The sequence below is a fragment of the Rhipicephalus microplus genome, chromosome 1, assembly GCF_043290135.1.
Source record: "Rhipicephalus microplus isolate Deutch F79 chromosome 1, USDA_Rmic, whole genome shotgun sequence".
Lineage (NCBI taxonomy): Eukaryota > Metazoa > Arthropoda > Arachnida > Ixodida > Ixodidae > Rhipicephalus > Rhipicephalus microplus.
In genome coordinates, this window is record NC_134700.1 from 9,918,062 (window position 1) to 9,946,003 (window position 27,942).

Sequence of the window (27,942 nt, forward strand, 5' to 3'; positions counted from 1 at the left end):
GTTGGCTTCGTCACTCTCCGGCAAACGGCAAGCGGCGCAAAAATGGGTCTCTGACTCATTTTTCAAACGGCAAAGAACGGCGGACATGCGCGAACGAAACAGCCGCGCACGGCTGCCTGAGAATGTCAAACGTCAGGCGGCGATGCATGCTTGCCGCTAGCGTGAACCGGCCCTTACAATCTTCCGTGACAGTTCGTGGAATACCAGCCCGGCTACCTCGTTCGGGTATGAACGTCGATGCGTCGACATGGCCTCAGTGAAAAACTTCATCGATGGCACTTCGGACCGTACCGGGTAGTTCGACGTCTCGGTACTTGCGGCTATGAGGTTGTCCCCGACGGCATCACGAACTGTCAGCGGCGGCGTGCGCAACCTGAAGTAGTTCATGCCGTGCGCCTCATGCTGTTTCGTGCGCGTTAGCGAGCTTTAAGACAGGGTTGTTCGTTGTTTTCTCTTGTTTCTCTGTTATTGAACATTACTGTTGGTTCTTTAAAATGTGTTTAAGTTTATTGTTCTTCCCCCGGTGTCCAATTTTAAGCATAGGTACGATGCTTTTCGGGAGGGGGACAATGCCACGCGCGTTTCTTATTCACACTTGCGTTTCATTAGGTTTTCGGCCACGAAGCACATCTGGAACGCTCCCCGCAAACGGCGCCTCGTTCCAGAAGGTTCACAATTATACTACATTGTTTTGTTTTGATACGCCCACTTCGCGAAACAATTGAGATTAATCTCGAACCAACGTCGCCGCTAGTGATAACGCTAGAATGTCCGGTGGCAAGTGTGTAAATGCCGACACGCTCCACCGCTTGCCAGCTCATCGACGGCCGACACTCTGCTCGCTGCTATCAGTGCCAGTGTCTTGATGTAATGTCCATCCAGTGGCTTGAGGAGGCTTTGGCGAAGCAACAGAGAAAAGGGGCCGACGACCCATCTAGGGGCGCGGAGGTACCCAAGTAACGGTCGCCTAGTCGGAGCTAAACATCCTCGAGGTCTAGGCTCTGAGATTATCGGACTCTAACAGCCGTAACCGTAAGATAGGGAACATCCACGCTTTGCGAGGCCGGGGAATTTCTGCACGCTGGATGTGTAAATAAATTTTATTTATCTCTCTCTTGCTGTTATGTGACTTTCATTTTACGTGTTCAGCCCCGCCGTGGTGGTCTAGTGGCTACGGTACTCGGCTGCTCGCCCGCAGGTCGCGAGCTCGAATGCCGGCTGTGGCGGCTGCATTTCTAATGGAGGCGGGAAGGGTGTAGGCCCGTGTGCTCAGATTTGGGCGCACGTTAAAAAGCCCCAGGTGGTCAAAATTTCCGGAGCCCTTCACTACGGCGTCTCTCATATTTATATGGTGGTTTTGGGACGTTAAACCCCACATATCATCATCATCAACATTTTACGTGTTCACAAGTGTGACTGAGTAAACAGTTTAATCTTCAACCTCTTGTCTGCTCCCTTCGTCGACGTCACGACCAGGTGACAATATGCGCACATGATGAAACTCATCGCGGTCGATTTTTTCGCCCTCTACTGCTATCACTGGAACTTGAGAGTTTCTGGGGCCTGGTTTTCTTGCAAGTGAGCCCTTTTCGCTCCGGTCCCGTGGCTGTCACCACACGGTCTTGGCGGCGAGCCCGAGCTCCAGCTGCATTGCGAGTTTTCCACGCTGCTGCCTTAGCTTGTGGTTTCTACATGCAGCCAAGTGCGCTCCCTGCGTGAGCTCCCGGCGAAGAGAAAGGAAGCGTACGTGTAGAATGTGGTTTGCGCCGCCATGAGTGATGGTGCGCCATCAAGAGAAAGTGTGCAGCACTGCTCCGTGTTTGACGTTCTTACTTGCGTATGTCAATGTATGCCTGCTTTTCAAACAGAGCAGACATATAAAACATACAAACAATGAACATTATTTAAAAGACTGACACACTGAACTAAGCGTGCGAGGGATCACTGATAAAACAGTGTAATGAATAGAAGGCATGACAGAATTATGTTTCCCTACGCAGGTTCAGTGTCCGGTGGTGGAGTCGGTCTAGCCATCGCAAATGCCCTTATGCTCACTGGAATGTTCCAGTGGGGCGTGAGACAGTCAGCGGAAATTGAAAGCCAGGTAAGTAGGCAGCTGTCGTGCTCTCTGTCAGCCTGGACTAGTAAGCTCGAAACAAATTTTGGATGCGGAGCATTTTATAGTCACACCTACTCGCAAATCCTGCGTCTGCAGCACCGTCGACACCCCCACTGAACATGCTCGCGTCTCGGGCCAACTGCCGCTCCCCCCCCCCTCTATCTCGCCTCGCAAGGCCGACGCAGGTAGCGTCTGCAAGAAAAAACCGACTGCTCATGCCGGTCACCCGGCATATGTAAACAACGGATCGCGCGTTCGGAATTCAGTTAAGGGTGTATTTTCTTGGCTTTCGCTAGACGCTTTGCTTAACTCGGATAGATGCGGGGGAAGCAACAGTACGTTCGAGCAGTTGTAGGGCACAATCCAAAATAAGCGTCCTACCACTCATTGAAGGCAACGCAGCTCCTTCATACAATAAATACGAATAATAAAGACTAAATAGCAATTTAGCATTCCCAAACCATACCCAATTACGCAAGAATCACGCCATATCTTCACCAGTATGCAACAAATTTGTTCGAGTTCCTCTCATGGGAAGATGCGAGCATCTGTTTTGGGGGTGTTCACGCAGATAATTGATTGATATGTGGGGTTTAACGTCCCAAAACCACCATTTGATTATGAGAGACGCCGTAGTGGAGGGCTCCGGAAATTTCGACCACCTGGGGTTCTTTAACGTGCGCCCAAATGTGAGCACACGGGCCTACAACATTTCCGCCTCCTTCGGAAATGCAGCCGCCGCAGCCGGGATTCGAACCTGCGACCTGCGGGTCAGCAGCCGAGTACCTTAGCCACTAGACCACCGCGGCGGGGCGTTCACGCAGATAAGTACTCCTGGCTAGCTATTTTACAGCAGGCCTGTTAAGGTTGAGGTCTTTCATTGATCGTCAAGTGATGAAGCGTGCATTCGCGCTCAATCAGTGCCTAAACACTCAGTACAGAGAAACTGCGCCGCGCAACGTTGATTGTAATTCACCGCACCTGTTACAATGTTTAAATTTTAGTGGACCGGCGTGCCGAGTTTTAGCCAGCTTGGCACGTACGCACTTCAGGAGTTCCTACAGCACATATAATAAGGACAAGGTCCGGCATGTGCGTAAGAGTTTGAGGTCTATTTAGGGGCGAGGACGAAGGCAGCGGCATGGCATTTGAACAGTCAGTCTCTATTAGCTAGTGAACATAACTAACTTGCGTGTGAGAGCGCTGCATGCAGGCTGGCAAGGCAACACACACACACGTGACCGCAGACTCGCGGTGGGCACCGGCTCTCGTTCTTGCTGTGGCTAGGAGATGGAGCCAGGTGAATCGACGGAAGAAGAAAACGCCAGCCAGCTGCTGCCATCTTTCGGCGGGCTTTTCAAGTGAGACAAATGGCCTTGAAAAGGTAGTACGCTAGTTTGCTCCCACCCAGCCCCACTGTTTTACATCAGTCTTCTTTGGTTTTGCCATATAAGCTGGAGAATGTACAGTGTTGACCCGGACTGGCAATCTTGTGGAATACTGGCTTGTTTATGTGGCTGGGAGCAATAAAGCGAGTCATGACAGGCCATGGTAGCGCTTTAGTCTCGTGCGGGAGATTGTTCTTTTTTCTGCATATGACCAGTATGAGTAATATGACGTGACTGTCATATTGCTTGAAATTTTTAGCTTCTTGCCCAGAGGTTCAGTGTGTTTGCTTTCTTTCTTGAAGCTATGCCTGGGACTGAGCCAGGTTAATCCTCGTCTTTATCACACTTATGCTTCTTTCACCATTCCTTTCCGTTGGAAGAGCCCAGCTTCATGGGACTCTTCTCTGCCTGTCTTCCCATCCGTCCGTCCGTCCGTGCGTCCACTTGTCTGCCCATCCATCCATGCAGACATCCGTCTGTCTGTCTTTCTGGCCACCCGTGCGTCTGTCTGTCCATTCGTCCATACGTTCATCCAGTGAACACTTCAAGTACCGCCATATCGCATCTTTTCATCAAGTATTCATTATATACATGTACCGCCTTCCAGCGGATATTCTAAGGACGACACGATGGGTAGTCTCGCTACGGTTCTCACTTGGAACTGAGCTTCAAGGCATTGGACGACTGTGTCTACCACTTTTAAAGACGATAGTTTTCTTGGGGACCTTCGACGCAAAAATTTTGGTCTGTCTGTCTGTACCTTTGTCTTTTTGTCCACCGTTAACGCAAACCGGGTGCTCTAAACAGCACCAGCCGATACGCCAAACAGCCAACCCCTTCTGCAGCGCCCACCAATGTTGCTCAAGATTCAGCGTTCATACTTGTGCGACTGTCGATTAAAAAGCAATTATTGCACATATTTGAGGCACCATCACAACACGTCAGTATGCTGTATGTGTGGCTTTTACTAGAAAAGCCATACATAAGTAATTTTAAGGTCTGTAGCGTTCATCACGCTGCGCTTACCATTCAATGCTTGCAAGAAAAGGCCAGTGTTTCCAACCCTTTGCTAAGACGACATGGTGGTTGCACCTACCCGTCGCCTTACGTTCTACACCTTATCACCTCTGAGACGGGCGCACACGCCCGTCTCAGGGCCTTGCCCTTTGTTTTCCAAAAAAACTGCCAGATGGCGCTCATGTATCACGTGTGACGTGACTTGATGCGCTCATTCGCCTCCACTGCACGCTCGAGGCACTCTAACGCAGTGCCTCCAGAAAACCATTCACCGATTTTCTTGCGCGGAACTACAAATAAATGTTTTGTTCACTTTCTCCACACGCAAGACTATCGTCTTTCTACGACATTTGCAAATAACGTGCAGATACGGGGCCATTTTTTTGTTCTTGGAGTCTATGTATTTTAGGGGGCATGTTGGCAGGGGTCAGCTTCAATATTTATGGGCCAAATGCGAAGGGGCAAGTTGAGGGAGGAAGTTGCTTTGGCACATATAGAGGTGACGGTTTCGTGGAGGATGGGGACTGCAACTGACGGGTGCATAGGGGCAGGCGTTGGTTGTGGCACGAAGCTGGGCCATTCGGAGCGGGAGTTCCATCTGCTGACGATCACTGAAGCCACAGTAAATGCGGGTATATTGACAAAAGAAAACGCTTCAGGACTAGGGGTATATCACTCTACACAACTGATGATGTCTGAAGTAGCTCGAGATGGTGAGAGTGGGCCAAAACGTAAATGTGGACGTGATGGTACCTGTATCGGGTTGGCGAAATGAGTGTATTAGTGACTTCGTGTGTCGCGTCATTTTAAAGCGTTGACAGCGAAGAAATTCACGCGCCCAGCGTTGCACTCAGCCGCTTTGTTTGCTGGATCGTAATGAGACGCTGCTTAGCACGAATTCAGTGGTGACTGGCGCCAAAAAGCTTGGCGAATATATGATGGCGAAGTTTGGGAGATACAAGTGGTCGACTTCGGCCCCGTGTCACAGTGATGGTACACGAGGAAAAGGGAAGGGGAGCACCAGTGATGTAGTGATGGATGATGGATTGGTCTCTCAGCACCTGCCACACGTTTCACAAGACTAGTAAATATTCAGGCATGAAAAATTTGCGCCGGCACGTTCCCGGTTTGAGCTCGAGCCTCCCGACTCCAAATGAAGGCAGCAATCGGCGTTCGGACAGATGCGCCTAGCTGTTCAGTGATTGCGGTGCGGTTGGCAAACAACACTTCGAACCACACAGCACTGTGACCACGAACGCACTATGAAGAGTGAAAAAGTGACAAACCAGGGACGAAAGCGTACAGTGACAATGTCGGCAGTTTCTACGCGACATATGTATACAATGCATAGTAGCGCTGGAGCCCTAACCAATGAGCTCAATGCACTAGATTGTGTTAGGGCTTATCTGAGTAAAAGTAGCTCTATCACAACATATTTACAGGTGTAACAGCAACTGACACGAACAAAATCCAGGACACGTTATCTTCATCGTTCTCCTACACCGATCTGCCCCTCACGCGCCAGTCACTCTGTCGGTATGATCCACTACATTCGCCGCCCTGTCTGAGCTAGAAGACTGAGCCGCGAATACAGATATCACGTGGCATATGAAGTTTCAGCTCACTTGCATGACCGGAAACATGGTTTCCACTTTTGGTGCCCAGTTCGATAACAACATTAAGGCTGAAAGTAGCGGGGCCTGGGGCTTCTACCACTCAAAATGGGCCGGCAAACGGGAAAGAAACTTCTGGAAACTCCGTGAAACACGTTGGCTGCGTCAAACCAGCACTAGGTCTTTTGCTTTGAAAGGGGTGTGGTTCTCGTTGAAAGGCAAGCGAAATTTCACCTGATGGTGTGGTATGGCCAGGGGTGCTCTAAAGTGAACTTTGCCGAAAAACTGTCAAGCATTGGTTTTATTCAGGCGGTTTTGCACTGTTGCTTTCAAACCAAGACTGTTGCGGAAAGCCTTGGCGTCCTTCCATATACGAGCTTGAGCGATGAATCTCGTATGATTTCCGGCTGTGACCTATTGAGGGCGAGAACAGCGGCGGCGACATATTTGTCCCAGTTATTATAACTGGGACTTGTGTATGACGAGATTGTCATTTATGGTACGGTTTCTACGTTCCACCAGACCGTTTGTTTGTGGGTGCTGAGGAGTGGCCGCTGCATGTCGAATCCCAAGATCATTCAATAGGTTTCTGAATGCGCGCGACGTGAAGGCCGTGCCGCGGTCAGTGTTGAGCAAGCTTGGCGTGATGCGTCGAAAAATGACGCACTCGTTAATCAACGCTTCTCGATAGAGGCGAGATTGCTGGAGGCCAGTGTGCTCAGATTTGGGTGCATGTTACAGACATGATTGCCTGTAACATGCACCCTCCCGTTGGTTGAAATTTCCGGGGCCCTTCACTACGGTGTCTCTCGTCATTATATGGTGGTTTTGGTACGGTAAACCTCACATATCAATAATCAATCAATTAATCAATTGCTGATTAACGTGAAGACGAGCACATTCGAAAGGTCAGGACAGCCCTAACTTCAGTCCACTTCGTGATATATTCCGTGGCAACGATTAGAACCTGTTGCCGCGCGACGTACCTGGAAACGGTCCTATATGTTGAAGTCTTACAATCTCAAAGTATGTTTGCAGATGAGAAATGTGTTGCATGGGGACCGGTTGCGGATTTGTAATCACTTTACGAGCTTGACAGATCATGCACGACAAAACGTAGCGGCAAATGTCACTGTGCTTGCGCTGCCACCCAAGCTTCTCTTTGATGCGTGCCTGCGTCTTGTGCAGGCCGAGATGATCGGCAGTCAGAGCGTCATGCCACATGAACAGCACCAATTGTCGCATGACTACTGTCACAACAAGCACGTATGACCCATTCCGATGATTTCGGTGATAAAGTATTTTCTTTCGAATGATGTACGACGCAGAATCACTTTCATGATGACGCTTGGGAGTGCGTACTTCCCAGGATAGTCGCCGGGATATATTGACAGTTTCTGCAACTTTTAGTAGTGTAGTTCGTAAATCAAACACTACAGTAACTGGGCATATGCTCCTGAAAGCTTTCGCGTTGCCAGAAAGGTAGTCAGCGTCTTCATGGCGAGTGCCTCTGTGGTGTACAAAAAAAAACTTGTTTCAGTAGAGAGTTCAGCTCTGTGTCCCTTCTTTGTCCACTCTAACCCATTAGGCTATAAAACCTTAAACGATGAAAAGTTGTAATCTTGCAGTTTGAGAGCCCACCTGGTGAACTTAGCATTGAGGGTTTTTTTGTTTTAATAGAGCAAAGGGTGACGTTGTAGGTAACAACCATAGGATTTTACTGTAAAAGAACGGAGGAAATTTTTGGAATGGCCAAACTACCGCCAAAAGTTCATAGGTGTGATATCACTTCTCGGGTTCACTAAGCCGGTGGCTATCATAATCGACTAGTCTATCCTGTCCGTCCTCATTAACTTGCAAGAGAACAGCTCCAAGGTCAAGACCACTGGTATCGGTATGTATAATCGTCGCGGCATTCTCGTTATAGTGCGTGAGCGTTGGAGGTGCTTCAAGGGCGATCTTGAGGTCGCCGAAAGTCGCTTCTTCGTCGGGACCTCATTTCCAGTGCACTCCTTCCATGAGTAGCTCGTTGTGAGGTGGCGTGCGAAAAGTGAAGTCAGGAATAAACCGTCTGAAATATAAAGCAAAGCCCAAGAAACTTTCGAGCTGTGTAGTCGTGGTGGGAGGTTAAATGGGGGTAATGGTATGCAGCTTCGTGGAATGAGGGCTGATGCCTTGGCCCTGACCACGTTCCCCAAAAAGCTGAATTTTCGAGAAGCCAAAGAAGCACTTGAAAGGCCTAATGCGAAGACGAGCGTCTTGGAGAGCACGCAAGACCATTTTAAAACGTCTTAGGTGTTGGGAAAACGTTGGATCAGAAACAATTATGTCATCTAAATAAACCGAGCCATCTATTCCTTGAGATGACGAAGGACCTGGTCCATTATTTGCTGAAATGTAGCAGGAGCGTCGGAGAGACCAAATGGCAGTCGGTTAAACGGGTATAGGCCGTCTGAAGTTACAAATGTGGTCATCTTAGCGTCATTTGGGGCTATTTCTACGTGCCATCAGCCAGAAAAAAAATCCGGCGTAGTGAGAAAACGGGCACCATGCAGACGGTCAAGGGCATTGTCGAGACGACGGAGCATACCCGGTCAGGCTTGGTGACACTCTTTACCCGTTGATATTCAACACCGAAATGCATCGTGCTGTCTTTCTTTCTCACCAGAAACACGTGGGATGACCACGTACTTGACAAGCATGATATGATACCACGCTTGAGCATGTCATCCACTTTCTTAGCAATTTTCGCGCGTTCAGATGCAAAGAATTGACGCAGTTGAGGTTAAGAAGGTACTTCACAGTCAGAGTATATTCTGTGCTGCACCGAAGGAGTGTGGTTGAGCTCACTGGGAGACATCACCATGCAGTCACGGAATTTCTACAGAAGTGTCTGAATTTCAGCTTTCTGTGATGGAGTGAAGTTTGGGCTGAAGTTGAACTCATTGCAGTCTAAAGGCGATGCAGTTGGTGATGAAGATGCTATGGGTTCTACTATTGCTCAACCGATGGTGCTTCAAGGGATGTACAGGTACTGAGGACAGTGCCTGACGGCACGCACATCATACTCTCGGATAGGTTAAAGACAAGCACTGCAAACGTTTTACCAGAACAGTGATAAAGGACCCGCAGCATTGCGAATGCACCTCCTGGTCAGAAACAAACGATGCTTTCTACGAAAATGTCCTTCAAAAACCAAGAGCCTGTCGGTTCTGTAAACGGGAACCCACGCAGCAGACAACAAGGAGATGTTAACTGAAGTTGCCATAATCACAGGAATGAAAAGCAGGGGTAGTTTTCCAACCTGGTGTTGTTCGCCTCTGTTTGTACCCACGGCCATACACGAGCTTGTTGTTAGAATGCCGACTTTACAGAAAAAATAGTGATCTGATTTTTCAACATACGGTAGTTGTCAGTGATCACGGAGCGCATCTTGTCAAGTGTTCTGTAAATGACAGGACTTAACGGGAAATGCAAATGCTGAGAGCGGGCTTAATTGGCAGCTTTACCACTTGTTTGGGTGCCCCATCGCGGTGGTCTAGTGGCTAAGGTACTCGGCTGCTGACCCACAGGTCGCGGTATCAAATCCTGGCTGCGGCGGCTGCATTTCCGATGGAGGCGGAAATGTTGTAGGCCCGTGTGCTCAGATTTGGGTGCACGTTAAACCACTCCGGGTGGTCTCAATTTCCGGAGCCCTCCACTACGACGTCTCTCATAATCATATGGTGGTGTTGAAACCTTAAGCTCCACATATAAATCAATCAACACTTGTTCGGGTTGGTGAAGAAGCAGTAGATCTTAGTTCAATGGTGCGATCAGTGCCTTTAAACAGCAAACTAATGCCTAACTCTGCGCACAAATCACAGCCTAAGATCACTGTCACACACATATTTCCGACATCACGAAACCGCTGTCTCGCTGTCTTGCCAAGCGCACACACACTCAGGTAGACTTCGCCGAGTGCAGGTAGAGCGACTTCGTCAACTATGGCGAGATGGGGTCGATCGACCTGCGCAAGGCTCACCGAAAATCTTCCAGAGAAGAAACTCATCGCTAAATAACTGAAGGCAGCCCCTGTGTCCACTAGTGCTTCAACGTGCTGTGGGGGATCTAAGCTCCACCAGCAGAGTTGGCCAAATGAAAGAAGAGGGGCTTCCACCATCATGTGGTGTCGTGCCCTCAGCGGCCTTCGTTGTAGTATCCCGAGAAAGACTGTATGGTAGAAGCCGAGTTTGTCAGCGACTCACTCTCTCGAGCAGAGTTCCTAGCGAAATTCCCAACATCGCCACGGACGCTCAGCGGTGTACGGCTGAGCGTCCGTGGACCCGAGTAGCAGCAAAATGCCAGGTCCCGGCTGGTGCGTCCACGTAGGTTGGCCTCCGGTACGAATCCTCAGCTATTGCGAGCGTTCCTGTATCTCCGCCTCAAAAGGGACCACTAGAGCTGATCGTACGTCGATTGGACTACTGAGGTCGACAAATCACTGGACACTTGTTATTGACGACATCAACAAAGGCATTACCAGCAATCAGGTGCATGGTTGCAGTAGGGTAACCCGACAAAATCTGCTAGGATGAGTTATCGACGTGAGCAGCGAGTTCTTGAAGGTCGCAGTGACCATGCCGAATGTGTTTCAGTTGTGGGAGGTAGAGCTGAAAAAATGAATGCCACCAAATCTAGTTTCCAGCAGCAAGACCAGCCGATATTTATAGCGCGAGAACAGAACAATAACAAAGAGACAAGAAGTACACGAAGGACCTTCTTGTCTTCTTGTCGTCATTCTGTTCTCGCGCTATAACAATCGTCATGTCATACCAACTAGCCCAAGCTGCCACACTTCCAAGCCCAGAAGTTCATTGTTCGAGTACACGGCTTGCGGAATGTACTCGAGATATTCAGCCGCGGCGCGACGGAGCTGCTGCACGATCGTCTGAGAATTATTTTTAACTGTCCAGTCGTTTAGCGCAGCAACGGGCTTGAACTCCACCGAAGGTGCTGCCCACGAGGGGGTGCCTCCGAAGATAGGCGGTGGAAAATGTGGTCCCCAAAACCTAGACTGAGCTGACATAGAAACATTTCGTTCGACTGAGGTAGTTAAGCATTGCTTATGGTCAGACTGCTCCTCAATGACAGAAAGTCGCGAAGCTAGGTCAGCGACCACATCCGCCGTCAGGGCACGTTGAGCGAGAGTGGCCTCAAGAGAAAGTAAGCGGGTAGCGAAGGGAGTTTCAAAATCTTGCACAAGGGCTCTTCTGTCAGCCTTACCTTGTGAAAAAAGGGCTTGCACGCAATCTGGTTTAGGTAGACTGGCACCAACGATTCATATTTGAGGGTGATTTGGCGTACCATGGACATCAAACTCACACAGAAGAGGCTGATGGGGCGCTCTTAGCAGGATGTTTGATATTGGGCCCCCACGGCCTCTCCCAAGCTTCCCTGCATACTCTGAACAAGAGGTTCCAGGGCCGCCGACGACATGTCATATTTCGCAGGGTGTCTCTGGGAAGTAACGGCTGTTGCTGTCATTGCGGCAGCCTTACTCCTTGTAAACGTGAGTTAAGGTTGTCACCACTGTTCTAAAGTAAAGGTAAAAGAGAAACTAATAAGGACGTAATCCAACACACTTTGTCTTCGTCGTTCTCCTACACCCATCTACCCTACACGCGCCAGTCCCTTCATCGGTATGATTCACTACAACAAATATTAGACACGGCGGAGTTGTATTGTGTCTGTATTGTGCTCTTTCTTTATTACTGATTGGAACGGTATTGCCTCGTTATGTCTTTTGGTTTGTCGCGATGAAAATGCACGCTTATCATTCATGACGATTTTCTTTACATGCGAAAAAGTAGACGCCTCGCATGATCACGTGAGAATGGTGATATCGTGTCTCATTCTGTCCTCGTATTGATAACAGGTGCAAGCCGGTTCACTGCTGTGTAAAATCAGTGTGTATGTGAAGCGGCGAGGCGCGAGTGTTCCTTTCGTCTGATCCGCCGGTACGGCAGCTGCGTTCTTAGGATGTTACTGCCGACAATCTAAGGCCCGATTTCTGCCAAATAAAGTGATTGCCCTGAAGTGCCTTTGAGTTACTGTGGTACAAGTCACAACAATACGTGACATCTGGTAGAGATGGGGTCCCACGCCTAGTACACCTTCGGGAAGCAGAAGCAGCAGTCCCCATGGCGCTTTTCAAGTTGACGGTTCTACAGCGCTGTGAGCAAGCCGCCGCCTGCAGAACCTACCTCCGGAGTTCGGCGCTCTCCTAATCAAGATGACGATGACTTCAGCAATTATCCCTACTGACACTGCCACGACACCAACTGTGGTTCAGCCACCACGAGAGCTACCGAAGTTTCATGGCTCACCTTGGGAACATGCCCAGGAATGGCTGGAAAAGGGTAGCCACTTTCAACGACTGGGACGATGATTGCAAGCAGAGGCCCGTTTTTTTTTCTTGGAAGAGTAGCCAACGTATGGTTGAAAAACCGCGAAGCATCACTGTCTACCTGGCATTTCTTTAGGTAACATTTACTGAAGTCATTTCCCAGCGAGAATGACAAAGAGCGTGCAGAAATGCTGCTTCAAACGAGCATGCAGCAGCCTTGAGAATCTGTGCTGATGTGCATAGAAGAAATGCACCGCCTGTTTCGAAAAGTTGACTTGGCCATGTCCGAGGACAAGAAGGGGCGCTTCTTGATCAGAGGCGTCAAAGAGAATCTTTTGCTGGGCTTATACAAAACACTCCCTCTGCATTACAAGACTTCCTAAAAGTGGCTAGCAACATCGTAAAGTATTTGCAATGACGTGCGAGTCACTATGACCGCTTTTCAACGAGCTCAATGAGCGCCTAAGTCACTCTACCTTACCTCCCGCACGACATCAACCTCCAGAAAACGATTAGGCGCGTCATTCGTGAAGAAAAGCACATGATGTTTCTGACATCACGACCGGAGGTCCCGTCCCTAGCGACCGTAAGAGGAACTTAGAAGTGTGGCAGCTTGGGCTAGTTGGTATGGCATGACGATAGTTATAGAACAAGAACAAAACGATGACACAGAGACAAGAAGGACAAAACGACGACACAGCTGTGTCGTTGTTTTGATCTCGCGCTATATCTATCGTAAGAGAAAATTCAGTACGTACTAGGGATGCGCAGAACATGCCAAGCAATTAAGTAACCAGAAGCAATGACATATGCCGCAGCCACACACCATAGACTACGCATGGCAGCCATGTGCCAGGACACTACCATGCCGCAACGTCGTCCTCCATCGAAACTCGTGGGCAGCCCACCACCGCTCCCTATGTGCGGCGCACCAGGAAAGACGGATATATGGTGAGAACATGACCATCGCCGGCTCTGTTAGCACTGCGGTGAAGTGGGACATGTCTACTGCCACTGCCAGTACAGAGAAATGCGTCCTCGTGGGTTTCCCGCCACCGCTCCCCACCCACAACGAAGGGAACGTCCACGGAAAATTGTAGAGTACCTCGCCAACAATGTCTGGAGACCCAGGTATTTGTCCCGCTCACCATTCCTTGCCCATTACCAGCCACAAGATTGCCGGTCACAGTTTTTCGGTGGCCGCTGGAGGTGTTGGTGCTGTGCACCGAACTTTCAAAGAAGCTCCGCCGCAGAAGAAGAAAGAGCTGGGCCAAGCACGTCAAATAGGCGACGACGTAGCCCCCAATGAAATTCAGGTTCCAAAAGTGCATTGCAACGTCACGAATGGAAAGCTTAACTACGCGACGGAGCCGTGACCCAACACCTCACCCTAACTGAAACGCAAGACCGAAAAATACAAACCACGACGTACTTTTTGATGACCTCAACGTTACTGCTCTCGTGGATAGAGGCGCCGATTACTCAGTGATCAGTGGGCGCTTAGCATCTAACCTTAATAAAGTAAAGACCGAGTGAGACGGCGTACAGATGCGCACGGCTGGTGGACACCTTGTCACGCCGAAGGGAAAGTGCACCACAAGATTTACAATCCGCAACGACACATACCCTATACATTTGTCATACTCGAGCAATGTTCCCGAGATGTCACAGTCGGCATTGATTTTTCGAATGAACAAGAAGCTTTCATGAGCTTCAAATCGCAGCCCATTATGCTGTCACAGATCAATTGATAAACCAGAATAGGGAGGCTGAATGTCGTTAGCCTTTGAGCGTAGTCGAAGAACTTGTTAGCCTTATGCCCTACTTGAGCACTCTCGTGGCCGTCAGTAGCGACGCCTCAGAAGAAATAGATGGCACGGTCGAAAGACATGTAGCCTTGAATTTTGACCGCAGCATTCTTGTCGCCAGAGGTATTGCTTACTTCAGAAACGGAGGCTCAGGAGTGCTGATCACAAACTTCACTGCAGAGAAAAAGCACCTTAACATAGGCACGAGCATCGCGTTTCAGGAACTTTTCACTGATATAAGCGAGTCATTCATCTTCACAGACTCGTCAGTGGAAGACGTTGTCTAATCCCTGTTTGTGGAGCCCATTTACAACATGAACCCTGCGCTGCCAATGCCTAGGCAGGAACAGCTGAAGGTCCTTATTCGACGACACTGGAACTGCTTTTCGATGACACTGAAAATAGCAAAAGGCACAATTCCTTGGCACCACATTATTTCAGAAGAAAATGTGCAACCTGCTCACCAAAGCCCTTAGCGAGTCTCGTCACAAAGAGCGCGAGGTCATCAAAAACCAAGTCAATGATACGTTGCGTGATGACACCATTCAGGCGTCACAAAGCCCCTGGGCATCAACGGTTGTGCTGGTCAAAAAGAAAAACAAAACGCTGAGGCTCTGCGTCGACTGCCACCGGCTGAACGACGTTGCAAAGCAGGATGTCTATCCGCTACCACGTATGAACGACACCCTCGAATGCCTTTGCCATGGGAAATACTCCATATCAATGGTCCCAAAGAGCACCTATTGGCAAGTAGAAGCCGAAAAATGGGACAGTGAAAAAGCTGCTTTCATTGCGCTGGACGGCCTCTATTAATTCAAAGTAATGCCCTTCGTACTTTGCACAGAGCCAGCCAGATTCCAGAGAGCTACGGACATTGTCTTACCTGAAACGAAGTTTCAAACATGCCTCGTATTCTTGAACGATGTTGTTGTCTTCAGAGAAAACTTCGCAGCTCTATGCCACACTCATGGCTATTAAATCTTTTGGGTTGACACTGAAGCCAGAGAAGTGCCAGTTTGCTTACGAAGAATTGCTACTTCTCGGCCACATCGTCAGTAAAAATGCTATAAAACCTGATCCACAGAAAACTTCAGCCATTGCCGGTTTCTCGCGGCCTAAGGGCAAGAAAACAGTCCATAGGTTTTTAAATGCGAAGCATTTGCTAGCGATCTTCGGTGACTTTGAGCGTATCTATCTATCTATCTATCTATCTATCTATCTATCTATCTATCTATCTATCTATCTATGTATCTATCTATCTATCTATCTATCTATTTATCTATCTATCTATCTATCTACCTATCTATCTATCTATCTATCTATTTATCTATCTATCTATCTGTGATTTATTGATTTGTGGGGTTTAACGTCCCAAAACCACTATATAATTATGAGAGACGCCGTAGTGGAGGGCTCCAGAAATTTCGACCACCTGGGGTTCTTTAACGTGCACCCAAATCTGAGTACACGGGCCTACAACATTTCCGCCTCCATCGAAAATGCAGCCGCCACAGCCGGGATTTCAACCCGTGATATCTATCTATCTATCTATGTATCTATCTATCTATCTATCTATCTATCTATCTATCTATCTATCTATCTATCTATCTATCTATCCGCCTATGAAATTTAGCTCTCCTGGCCGTTTCGATAATGGTTTCAATACCAAACTTGGTATCACATAACATGACTGCATGGGGAACGTATTTTACTAGTCCTAACATGAAAATCGTGACATGTATGTTATGAATATAAGAATTTACATTTCACGGTCCTCCAGCTCTTGCGGTGGTTTCGTTCACATACCATGTTGCAAAACTGGTATGGTATGGCATGATTGCATGGCGCACACAAGCGACAGACCCTAACATGAAGATCATGAAATGCGCGTCATGTAACAACATGACTACATGCCACGCTCATGATGACCTCGCGGTCATTTCGCTTGTGTCACAGATACCAGATTGGGGATTACAGAACATGAATGGATGATGAAGGTATGATATTGGTGCAAACATGCTAAACATGAAATGCGTGTCACGCAACAACATGACTACGTACTACGCTCATGATGTGCTCGCGGCCATTTGCCTAGCTTCACATGAACCAAACTCGATATTAAGCGACGCAAATGGATGACACAGGCAAATGTCACATCCCAACATAATAATCACGACATGCGTGTCAAGCGACAACATGAATACATGCCACACTGATGATGCGCTCGCGGCCATTTCGCTAGCTGCACATATGTCAAATTTGGTTTTTCATCACGCCAATGTATGACGAAGGTATGTGACTGTTGCAAACATGGTAATCATGAGATGCTTCATGTGAGAACATGACTACATGTCACAGTCAAGGCGCCAATACATTTCGACGTGACGCGGTGCGCGTGCTTGGCGGCGTTCATTTCGTCGCGTCACGCCGGCGTTGCCACGCCAGACACTGGTCCAGCCATATACTCGCAGGCGTGCGCTGCGCTGGGTTGCTTTGACACATGCGCGTTTCAGCGCGTCCGGCGTCCCCGCGTCACGAAAAGAGGAAGACGCAGTGCTGTCTAGGTAAAGCATTGGCGCGAACTGCAGCATGTCACATTTCGCGCCGGTTGCCGTCGGGCCGCGCCGACAGACGCTAGTCGCGCCGGTCGCGCCTAGCGTCACACTATAGAGTGCTCGCGTTTTGTTTACGTAGGGTCGCTGTGCTCAGTATACTCACGCGTCAACACTACATTGGAGTGTACTAGGCCCTTCATCATGCGCTCGTGGCTGTTTTGCTAGCTCCTTATATACCAAATTCGGTGTTACTAATGGATGACGAAATCAATGGATGACGAAATATATGACTGGTGCAAACACGATAATCCTGACACGCGTTAATGTGAGAACATGACAACAAACCATGCTCATAGTGTGCTCACGGCCGTTTCGCTAGCTCCACATATACTAATTTTGGTATCACGTGACGTGAATAGATGACGAAGGTAAACGACACATCCAAACATGATAATCATGGTGCGGAAGCCATGTACGGCATCATTTATCTCCCCCTTGTAACGTTGTGCTGATTTTAAAGTGATATATCAACATTTCTTATTTGTGCTTCGCACGTCATCAATTCTTACTGTACGTAAGATCTGCCACTTTTTGGGATTATTCGCTTATGATAGACGATTCATCACAAAATTTTCGAAAGTTACTGAAATTCTGACATGTCTTACGAAATCAGACGTTGAATCTACATGATATCTTCACAAGGTGACGTATTGGGCGAACTTCAACACCAGCTTCAGTCACCAACGGTGCTCGCGCATTTCGACGAAGACGCTTTGGCATCCACACCGATGCAAGCAGTGTTGGACTCGGCGCGGTGATCGTTCAAAAAAAAGTGTGCTTGAAAACGTTATTGCCTACGCAAGCTGGTCTTTCACCAAAGATGAATCTAATTATTCAACGAGAGAGAAGGAGTGTCTTCTATTATCTGGGCAACTGCCGAATTCTGCCTTTACTTATACGCACGCAGTTTCATGGTTGTCACCAATTATCACGTGCTCCACTGGCTTGCAAAGTTGAAAGAACCGTCACGTCTCCTAGCACGTTGGAGCCTACAGCTTCAAGAATTCCTTGTGAAGGTTGTTTACAAATCCGGGCGGAAGCACTGATGCCGATTGTCTCTCACGAGCTCCAATAGCCGTTGTTCTGCGGTACGCAGGTGATGACGCTTTTCTCGGCGCGACCAATGACAGTTGTTGTGCCGAACAGCGAGGTGACTGATATATATGGCCTCATTCAGTACTTCGAAGGAAAGACATCTGTTTCGAAAGTTTACAGCCACGGACTAACCCATTTTCTCTTCTGAACAACGTTCTGGTGAAAAAAAAAAACACTTTTCTTCAACGAGGGCAAATTTACTGCTTGTCGTGCCATCGCTACTTCTCGCTGAAACATTGCATGCTTGTCATCACGAGCCAGCGCCCGGTCACCTAAGATTCAGCTAATTGCATGCTTGCGAGAATTCAGAGAAACTACTACCCGCCCAAACTGGCGTTCGACACCGCAGAATACGTTAGGACTTGTAGCCAAAGACGCAAGAGACCCTCGTTTAAACCTGCTGGACAACTGAAGTCGATCAACCAAGGCCTTTCTAACAAATTCAAATGGACTTGCTGGGACCATTCCCTATGTCCGCTGATGGCAACAAATGGATCGTCGTGGCAACAGTTTACTTGACTCGCTTCTTCGAAACATAAGCTTTACCAAAGAGCAGTGCCACAGAAGTCGTGAATTTTTTCGTCGAAAACATCGTCCTGCGACACAGTGTGTCCGAGGTGCTTATAACTGCGAGAGTCACGGTGTTCAAAGCTGACGTGACGCAAGCTATTCTATACAATAGCTGAAGTTGAAGCTGAAGGTCACCTTTATTTCCTTTGTCAAAAATGGGGGGGGGGACTTAAAGCCGCCAAAGCTGCTTGAACAGGGTCCCAACTCCCTGGTACATGGTGTGCAGTCAACATTGAAAGATATAAATGTAATAGAACACTTCAATAAAGTTTCGCGACCAACTTGAAGGGCTATAGATAGTAAAAGTTCAAAGTTATATAGCAGTTAAAATAAGCACTAGCTACACTTCAGCTAAGAAACATACGTGTACACAAAAAATACTCCCACAAGTCCCCGATAGAAGACGGCATACCACACTCAGACAAATGGCCTTATTGAGCAGTTGAACAAGATTATCGCAGACATGCTATCATTCTATGTAGACATCAAGCTGTTATGACCGTCGTCAGTAGGCGCCATGCTGTCACTGGAAAGCGTAGCCGGACAGCGTTCCCACGCCTGGAACCCAGTTTTCTCGGAACCAGCGCCGAGATATGACGGGGGAGCGGCGCTCTTTTAATCCTCAAACAAGTAGCCGACTGGCCGGATGCCTATGCCCGCCAGGTATTGTCTCTGTTAGCCGGAGAATGAGACGTCGTGTCGCCACGACGCCGTAAGCCGTTCCAAAGAAGACAACGAAGACAGCGTCTTCCTTGGAAGAAACCGCGGCCACCGCCACAAATTGCCCTGCTAATTGAGCGGACAGATTGGTGGACTGTTTGATGTCTGCTGTCAGAAGCTTGGGACCCCTCGACCAGCGGCACGCACACGACGAGAAAGAGTCCCTCTGGCGCCACCTTGCAGTGCAGTGATCACGACTCAATATTGGATGTTCACGTGCGCCGTGCATGCTTGTACCCCTCGCCTGTTGCGTGTGTGTGATTGGTGTTTCACTCAAGAAGGAGGAGCCCGACAGGGCTTATAACGACGCCGCAGTGTGCTGGACGTCGCTCTGAACTGTGTTACGATTCAACCACCACGCTCGTGGTTTGTCAAAACTATCAACCTTTCTATGCTGTAAATATTTGTAAATAGTGCCATAAACCTGTTTGCTTTTTTCGTATCCCCATCTTGCAACCGCTCGTTTCCTCAACCCGAAGCTACACCACGCTACCACAAAAGACCGGGCAGATCCCGGTCCACAACAACTGGTTGGCAGCGGTCGCATACGAAGCTACAAGTGACAACAACAGTCGGCCCAAGGGAAGCAGCTGGCTCGAGACATGGATCACGTATGAGTGAGTGCTTGGCTTTTCCTTTGAGTGAACCAGGTTCTAAAAGAGGGTTAAAACTTAGAACTGGTAGTTAACTTTGCCGAAAGACTCAGTTTCACCGTTTCGAAAAGTTATTTTGGAAGTAGCGAGCACTTGGTACGATCATGAACTTACGGGAGCCGCAGAAGCCGGACTTGTTGCTGTTGTGTCAGGAATTGGGGATCGATACAAAGGGTTTGGCACGAAAACCCATCATCATTCAAGTGATTAATGATTTGGGGGCTGATGATGAGGAGCTCTGTGAAGCATGGAACCTCATCAGTCAAAGAAAGAGACAGCAGAAAGAGGAGGAAGAGAGGCGTGAGCGCGAAAGAGAGGAGCGTCGCTTAGAATGCGAGTGTGAAACAAAAAGACGAGAATCTGAGAGAGAGGAACGTCGCATAGAACGACAGCGTGAAACAAAAAGACAGGCGCATGAAATCGAGATGCGTAAACCAGAATTCGAGTTGGGAAAGAGGTCGGGTAGCAGTCCCCAGGCAGTGATAGCTCTTCCCAACAGGGAGGCAGAGTTCAAGATGTCTAAGTACATCCAGCCATACGTGGTATCAAGGGATATTAGTCTGTACCTGGCAAATTTCGAACGGATGTGCAAGAAAATGTCGTTTGAGCAGGACACCTGGTCCCAAAGGCTACTCACGGTTCTGCCTTGCGAGGCAACAGAGGTTGTTGCGCGACTCAGCAAGGAGGACGCAGACAACTGTGAGAAGGTCAAGGCTTGCCTTTTAAGAAAGTATAGACTTTGCGCATAGGCCTTTAGACAAAGATTTAGGGGCGCTAAAAAGTCTAAAAGCGAGAGCTATCCCGACTTTCTGTACGAAATGAGAGCAAATTTGACAGAATGGCATTGGAGCACAGAGTCATACAGTGACAAGAACGCTGTAGTAGAGAGAATTCTATTAGAACAGTTTTTGAATTGTCTCCCAGAGCAGGAAAAAAACTGGTTACTGGACTGGGCTGACATAAGTTCTGCGACAAAAGCTGCTGAACTCGTGGAGGAGTATGCGTCGCGACGATATTATAGCAATAACCTGGGTGCAGATGGAGCCCACAATTCTAAGCCAAATTCAAGGAAAGGTTACGTAAAACATTTTTCGAGCTCTCGACATAAAAAAGGAGGAAGAATTAAGTGTTTCTTCTAACAAATTTCAAAAGAAGGACGATGGTGAACCTAGCGAAAAGGGACAAAACGCAGGGAAAGCGAAAAATGCTTTTGAGGTTAAGAAACCGTTCGCTTGCTTCAAGTGCAATGAGACTGGTCACATAGCCGCGAACTGCCGAAAGGAAAAGATGGCGTTTTCATTTGTCAGTGACTGCGAAGAAAACATGAGGTTACTGAAGCCTTATATGCATGACCTCGTGGTGAATGGAAAGCCATGCAAAGTGCTGCGTGACTCGGCAGCAACAATGGATGTTGTCCACCCATCGTATGTGTCACAATCCGACTACACAGGACAGTGCTCGTGGATCCGCCAGGTGGTGGAAGAGCAGAGCGTAAGCTTGCCTGTCGCAACCGTTGTAATTGAGAGCCCCTTTGGTAAACTAACAACTGAGGCAGCAGTTTCAGAAAAACTCCCTAAATGTTATCCGTACTTGTTCTCAAACAAGTCGGATATGTTATTGCGAGAAGAGGGCATTTTATTCGGTGACAGGGTAGTTCAAGCGCCAACCCGTTCAAAGGAGCGAAAATTGGCAACTCAGCTATTCTCGGAGCCAAATAATACTGAGGAAGCGCATGACGTAACAGTGGTGCAAACAGAAGAGGATATTTCAGGCAACCGTGGCAGCGAGGCACCAGAGATCGGTCAGCCGGAGAAAGAATCTCGTGATAATGAACTTGAGTGTGCGTTACTGCCACCAGCATCAAACAGCTTTACCTTACTTCTGAGTGCGAACAGGGATAACTTGGCCACTGAGCAGTCAGAAGATACCACCATTCAGGGGATTAGAGAGCGCCAAAGAACGAGTAAACAGGCCAGGAAAAATTTTTCTTTTCATCTGAGAAATGGCGTGTTGTATCGCTCATACAGATATAAGCGCGGAGTGGAACGAGACCAACTAGTCATTCCCCAGAAATATCGCGCAGACCTGCTAAAACTTTCACATGGCTGTTCGTGGTCGTGTCACCTTGGACACAGAAAAACTAAGCTGAGGCTATTACAAGAGTATTACTGGCCTGGCTGTTTCAAGGATGCGGAAGATTTTGTGCGGTCGTGCGACAAATGCCAGCGAGTTGGAATGGCACAGGATAAGTGTAAAGCACCTATGGTGTTAGTGCCAATCATTACTGAGCCGTTTCAACGGTTAGTGATCGATATAGTGGGACCACTCCCTGTGACAAAGACAGGATGTCATTACATTGTAACTATGTTATGCCCAGCCACTAAATTTCCTGAGGCAGTGGCACTGCGTGAGGTAACGTCACAGAGTGTTGTGGATTCCCTGTTGTCTGTCTTTTCGCGAGTAGGGTTTCCTACAGAGATACAGAGTGACCAGGGCAGCGTATTCACTAGTGTCCTCACGACCTCTTTTTTCGAACGATGTGGCATAAAAATAGTGCACAGCTCTATTCATCACCCTCAGAGCAATAGCGTAGAAAGGTGGCATTCCGCCCTGAAGCGCGTCCTTCGAGGATTGTGTTATGAGAACAAACAAGACTGGGATGCATGCCTCCCAGCGGCACTTTTTCCTTTGCGGACGGTACCCCACGAATCCACTGGTTTTAGCCCCGCCGAGTTGGTGTAGGGTAGGTCATTGCGCTCAGCTTTGAGAATGGTGCACGAAGCGTGGGAAGGACGTGGAGAAGATCCGACCGTGGTAGAGTTCATTCTCAATCTACTGGAGCGGCTATATAACGCCAAAGAACTTGTGGAGGTCAGCATGAAGTCAGCCCAGGCCCGATCAAAAGTTTACTTTGATAGAATAGCTCGTCAACAAACTTTCAATATAGGTGACCGGGTCATGTTGTTAAAAGTGTCAAGGCAGAACAGGCTCGAAGTTCAGTGGGAAGGGCCTGCGGAAGTAGTTGCAAAGCTATCTGTGACCAACTACGCAGTGAAAATTCCAGGTAGACGTAAAGATGTGCGCATTTATCATTGCAACCTAATGAAGCCTTATGTGCAAAGAGAGGCTGCGGTAAATATGACCCTGAATCTTCCTGAAGAGATGGAGGACAACTTTGATTGCCTAAATGGAGCGAAAAGCCGCGCTAAAGAACTCCTTAGTAGAACGAAGCAAAGAGAGGAACTAAAAGAATCCCAGCTCTCGGACCTTTGCGAGCTGATAGGAGAGTTTGACGACTGGTTTGTTGACAAGCCGGGTTGGACTGATATGACTGAGCACGACATTGAGTTGATCTCCGAGGAACCCGTAAAGCCCAATTGTTGTCGTTTATCTCCACGACAGAAAGATATTCTCGATAAAGAAGTAAAGCGCATGCTTGAATTAGGAGAAATTAAACCCTGAGAGAGCGAATACGCTTCTCCAATGATCTTGGTAGAAGCTCCGGACAAAGACCCGAGACCTGTAGTTGACTATAGAAAGTTGAATGCTCTCACAAAGGATCAGGTTATCCAATTCCGAACATTGAGGAGAGAGTGAAACAGGTTAGTCGAGCAGCTTACGTGACTACGTTGGACCTTACTCGAGGTTACTGGCAAGTGCCACTCACTGAGCGAGCCAGCCGATACGCGGCTTTCGTTACTCTCACGGGCAGTCATCAACCCACTATGATGAACTTCGGTCTCAAAAATGCTCCGTTTTGTTTTTACCGCCTTATGAACAAGGTTTTAAGGGGCTGCGAGGCTTTTGCTGTACCTTACTTGGATGACATCACTGTATTCTCTGATGCCTGGGTGGATCATTTGATGCATTTAAGGGAGGTGCTCGCCCGGTTGTGTCAAGCAGGGCTCACCGTAAAGGCTGAGAAGTGTTGTCTTGCGAGAGCGACCGTCGACTACTTAGGTCACAACGTAGGACAAGGTTTCAGGAAACCCTGCGAGCTAAAGATCTCAGCAGTAGCTGACTATCCCCAGCCAATAACAAAGACTGACGTCAGGGCGTTTCTAGGACTCACCGGCTATTACAAATATTACATCCGAGATTATTCAACGTTGGCAAGCCCTTTGACCGATGCTCTCCGCGGAACAGAGCCTACTAAAGTGGCCTGGGATGAAAAGAAAGAAACTGCCTTCTTAAAACTGAAGGCAGCATTGATCAGCCGTCCGGTCTTGAAAGCTCCTAATTACGACCACGAATTCACGGTCCAGTGTGATGCTAGCAATCGGGGTCTAGGAGCCATTCTATGTCGGAAGGATGACGATGGTGAAGAACATCCCGTGCTCTATTTGAGCCGGAAATTGAGCTCTCGTGAGATGGCGTACTGCGCTTCAGAAAAGGAGTGCGCTTGCATTGTGTGGGCCATTCATAAGTTGCAGTGTTACCTCGGAGGTGCTAAATTTACAGTAGAAACAGACCGTTGTCCCCTTACCTGGCTGAAAACTGCGACATCGAAGAACAGTCACCTGGTGGAGCTTGATTCTTCAGCAATATCATTTTGACATTAAGTATAAGAAAGGCAAATTGAATGGAAACGCCAACGCGCTCAGCCGCTCTTTTTAAATTGTTCCAAAGCGCCCTTGACAATGTATGAAAATTGGTATTTAAGTTGTTTTTTTTCGTGCAACTTATTATGTAAAATATGCAAGGTAGCACGTCTGGTTTTTCAGCGCAAGTGAGTCCTGAGAGTTTTGAGTGCGAGCTTTTTGTTAAAGCTAACAAGGAAAAATTGGTTTACCCATCCCTCTTTTGGCTTGGTTTGTTCGAAGGGGGCCGAGGGCTTGCTTGTGCATGTGGTCGAGTTTCAAAAACGCTGTCGAAGATTTTGGCAGTTACCTAGACCATGCGACAAGCGAAGGCGAGCTCCTGGCATTCAACCACGGACCCTTTCGTCGTCTCTGCGAGCCGCAGCAGTGACTGCTGCCCTCCGTGACTCATCTGGCGAGGGGAAAGCTGTTATGCCCGTCGTCAGCAGGCGCCTTACTGTCACTGGGAAGCGTAGCCGGACAGCGTTCCCACGCCTGGAACCCAGTTTTCTCAGAACCAGCGTCCAGAGATGACGGGGGAGCGGCGCTCTTTTAATCCTCAAACAAGTAGCCGACTGGCCAGCTGCCTATGCCCACCAGGTATTGTCCCTGTTAGCCGGAGGATGAGACGTCGTGTTGCCACGACGCCGTAAGCCGTTCCAGAGAGGACAACAAAGACAGTGTCTTCCTTGGAAGAAACCGTGGCCACCGCCACAAATTGCCCTGCTAATTGAGCGGACAGATTGGCGGACTGTTTGATGTCTGCTGTCAGAAGCTTGGGACCCCTCGACCTGCGGCACACACACGACGAGGAAGAGCCTCTCTGGCGCCACCTTGCAGTGCAGTTATCACGACTCAATATTGGATGTTCACGTGCGCCGTGCATTGTCGTACCCCTCGCCTGTTTGTGTGTGTGGGATTGGCGTTCCACTCAAGAAGGAGGAGCCCGACGGGGCTTATAACGACGCCGCAGGGTACTGGACGTCGCTCTGAACTGTGTAACGGTTCAACCACCACGCTCGTGGTTTGCGAAAACTATCAACCTTTCTATGCTGTAAATATTTGTAAATAGTGCTATAAACCTGTTTGTTTTTTTCGTATCGCCGAATTGTAACCGCTCGTTTCCTCAACCCAAAGCTACACCACGCTACCACAAAAGACCGGGCAGACCCCGGTCCGCAACAAAGCATAAGTTGTGGGACGGCTAGTTACCACACGTGACATTCATCTACAATACCGCAGTAGAGCAAACAACCCAAATGACGCCATTCAAGCTACTTTTCGGAAGAGAACCTACGACGCCACTCGACGCCATGCTTCCGAACGGGACCGACGAAGAAAACTTCCACCCCTCTCTCTACCTACAGCGGGCAAAAGAGGCTAGACAATTGTCAAAAGTCAGTGCCCGTTTCTGTCCTTATTTTTTTGCTTATGTAGTTACACTGTAATTACTTCTATGTTGCACTTTTTGTATATTCAGTTATGTCCTACCAACTTGCCCAAGCTTCCACGCTTCAGATCTAGCCTTGATTGATTGATTTGTAAGGTTTAGCTTCCCAAAACCACGATATGATTATGAAAGACGCTGTTGTGGAGGGCTCCGTAAATTTCGACAACCTGGGGTTTTTCAACCTGCCCCAAAATCTGAGCACACGGGCCTACAACATTTCCGCCTCCATCGGAAATGCAGCCACCGCAGCCGGGATTTGATCCAGCGACCTGCGGGTCATATCTAGCCTTACTTCGTAAAACATCTGATGTGTTGCTATCACATGCATTTCTTCGGCGTTGTGCCTAAACAGTGACTTTTATCCTTATAGCGGCACCCGTTCGTCCCCCGTAGTATGTAACAAGTATAACATTTTGACCTCCAAGGTGGTGCCGGTGAGAGACTTCTTCTGTGCGTTGTTGAACAATACAAAATAGTGCTCAATGTACATGTCAATGACTGCCAATGGTGATCGCAGCCTGCGCGTTAACTAAAAGCCGAATGCTCCTGTCTCTCAGGACATACAAACAGCGCAACTTGAAAGTAGTCACAGTGCAACTACAGAAGCAAAAAAAAATAAAGACAGAAAAGAGCGCTGACTTTCAACAATTCAGTTATAGTCAGTTTTATTCTAGACGATTAGCTCGTCTACACTGTATACACAGCAGTATACACAGCAGGTAATACTAGATGATGAAAAAACCATACGAAATACGGTCGAATGTTCGTTGAGCTGCAGCGTTTCTCACACGCGCAGCAGCATGTTCTTCCTGTTTTCGGAAACGCATGCTTCCTGTGTCTGGACACAAAAAGGCAAGCAAACCCCATTTTTATGTTCCTTTACTCAGTTCTGCGCAAAGTGTACACACTCAATACACATGTCGTAGTGTACTGGGTGCCAGGGCACCGCGAGACACAAGGCAATGTTTTGGCGGGCCACTTAGCTGCAACCGCAAGCAAAACACCTGCCAGTAGATCAATAGCGATCCCTGCGCTTGACTCGAAACCTTTTTTGCAACAAAAACTCCGCCCCGCCGCGGTGGTCTAGTGGCTAAGGTATTCGGCTGCTGACCCACAGGTCACGGGATCAAATGCCGGCTGTGGTGGCTGTATTTTCAATGGAGGCCTAAATGCTGTAGGCCCGTGTGCTGAGATTTGGGTGCACGTTTTAAAGAACCCCAAGTGATCTAAATTTCCGGAGCCCTCCACTACAGCATTTCTCATATTCGTATGGTAGTTTAGGGACGCTCAATCCTGCATATCAATCAAAACAAAAACACAGGTCCTATTGGCAGAGCACATAGGAAAGACAAATGCATCATAAACTGCATGATGTCAAGCCGCTACTTGGTCATTCGACACCATTATGAAAATCACAACGCAAAGAGGTAAAGCAAGAATAGAGACAGGACATACATTCGCTGCCCATTCATACCTATTGTCTGGTGGCTATCCACCGTTGCATGAGATGTGGGATAGCACTAACAGTGCTACACATTTTAATCACAAGCGAAGAATTAGACACACTAAGAAGACAACACTTACTATTACTATACCGACAACAGTTTCCGCTTCACCCAGCAATGTTTGTCGGTAGGCAACTACTTTTTACACATAAATCACTCTTAGCATTTTAAAGTGACGTCAGTACATTTCGTGTCACATACCCAGGCCCTACGTAGTACGACCTCCGTACTTAGGTCGCTGCTGGGGTGGCTACATCTCCGCCATGCTTTTAATACGATCTTTGCCGTTAATTGTCACTACACATGTTTCACGACACGTCACAATTTTAATATGTCTATGTTTTTACGCGCGTTAACGCGAAGAATTTTAAACCTTATTCTCAACTCCAAAAATTCATGCGGCACCTAGCGGCAATATAGG

General features: G+C 48.3%; 1 protein-coding gene across 6 annotated transcripts in view; it reads left to right on the top strand.

Moving 5' to 3' along the window:
* LOC119178190 (ATP-binding cassette sub-family C member 4) overlaps positions 1-27,942 on the top strand; it is a 2,441,444-nt gene that overhangs the window by 1,914,886 nt on the left and 498,616 nt on the right. For all 6 annotated transcript variants that reach the window (XM_075869787.1, XM_075871012.1, XM_075871549.1 and 3 more), the window contains one exon: positions 2,001-2,104. In XM_075869787.1, coding sequence (XP_075725902.1) covers positions 2,001-2,104 — 104 coding nt within the window. The remainder of the gene's footprint in view (positions 1-2,000; positions 2,105-27,942) is intronic.